Here is a 1,404-nt window from a genome sequence, read left to right as displayed (position 1 = left end):
GCTGGGTACGAGACCTTCATCCCGCCCGGGGCTCTGGGGGAGGGGGTGCCGACGTCGCTCCCTCCCGATTCCCCACGCGTGCAAGCTCAGCCGACCGCCTTCGGGCTCCTTAGCCTGCCGCTTACCATGTTTCCGGAAGCGAGAAACTGCAAAAAGAGATAGAGAAGACAAGAGCCGATGCAGCTGCTGCCGAGACCCAACTGAACGGGGCCTCTACCGGCCCCTTCCGTTTAGTAGGAGCCGCACAATGAGGGGCGGGGCGGGCTTCCGGCACTCCCCGCACGGCCGATGGGAAATGGAGTCCGAAGGTCCTGCGCTGTCGTTGGGTTCGCCGGGTAACAGCCCTGTGTGTCATCAGCTTCCCGGCTTCGCAGTGCGTGCTGGGAAAAATAGCCCAAGGCAGCTGTGGGGCGGGACCATAGAGCGCAGAGTGAGCTCATTGGAGGAATATCCCAGGGAACGCTTTGAGCTGAGCAATGGGCCCTGAGCTCGGTAAAATGACCCGAAAAGGATCTCCGACTAAGCGGTTCTTTATTCCAGGAGAGAAATGGTTTCCATAACGCCTTCTGGCACTTTCTGGATCCCTTGGTTTGAAGTCGCTTAGTGGAGTTAGGATCTTGCTTTTTTTGCATCGAAGCAACTATTCATTGGAATCCGGTCTTAAAGCAGAGTCGCAAGTATAAAGGCGTCTTGGACATTTATCTTCCATGCACAAAGTCCCTTTTGTCTCCTGAGAAAAAGTCATAAGCAACTTCGACAAAATAAGAATAGGAAGGGAAAATAGGGAGAATGGCCACAAGGGGATAATTGTAAGAAGAGTTTTACTTTTGTTCAAGGATGTTCAGAAGATTAACAAGGCAATAAAGAGAAGGGCGGGAGCTTGTGCACTCAAAATTTCTGTGTCCTTTACCAGGAAATGAAAAGAGGAAATAAAGACTAAGCTTAACTTGAACTTAGCTGAAAGGATTAAGGTTATTTAAAATTCTCACTGGCTCAGTGAGAGCATAAGCCTAAAATAAACTGGAGTGGGGGGGCTCCAGCAAGATCGTGTTGGCTTAGAACAATGACCATGGCCTCACATTCTGCAGGAAGAGAAGGCAAGGTCGCTGACAAGTCAGAAGCAAACGGAACCAGGAGCCCTGATGCCCTAAACAGAATAAAGGTTGTAAATGCAGAGAGACGCCCAGGAGTGGGATGTCTCATGGAGCATGCCGGGGGTTGTAGTCGTGGACATCCCCAGCACCGCCCACTGGCGGAGCTCTGGGAGCTCCAGGTGGAGGATGCAGTTTGACCTCTGCTTTCCTCGAGCGCCCCTGGTTGAAGAGGAGCCTAGCTCTACCTTTTTCGAGCCTCACAGTTCGCAGAGCAACGACAAGGCGGCGGCGGCGGCGGCGGCGGCGGCGG

At 53.2% G+C, this 1,404-nt stretch overlaps 1 protein-coding gene across 1 annotated transcript in view; it reads right to left on the bottom strand.

The window, feature by feature from the left end:
• The window catches only part of Cfl1 (cofilin 1), a 4,056-nt gene extending 3,766 nt beyond the window's left edge, over positions 1–290 (bottom strand). The window contains exon 1 of the mRNA XM_010635954.3: positions 126–290. Coding sequence (XP_010634256.1) covers positions 126–128 — 3 coding nt within the window. The 5' untranslated portion in view covers positions 129–290. The remainder of the gene's footprint in view (positions 1–125) is intronic.
• Between the last annotated feature and the right edge of the window lie 1,114 nt (positions 291–1,404).

The sequence above is a fragment of the Fukomys damarensis genome, unplaced genomic scaffold, assembly GCF_012274545.1.
Source record: "Fukomys damarensis isolate Sample0158 unplaced genomic scaffold, DMR_v1.0_HiC HiC_scaffold_27, whole genome shotgun sequence".
Classification (NCBI taxonomy): Eukaryota; Metazoa; Chordata; class Mammalia; order Rodentia; family Bathyergidae; genus Fukomys; species Fukomys damarensis.
The sequence above is the reverse complement of the archived record's forward strand: the minus strand, read 5'-3'. Positions and strand labels throughout refer to the sequence as shown.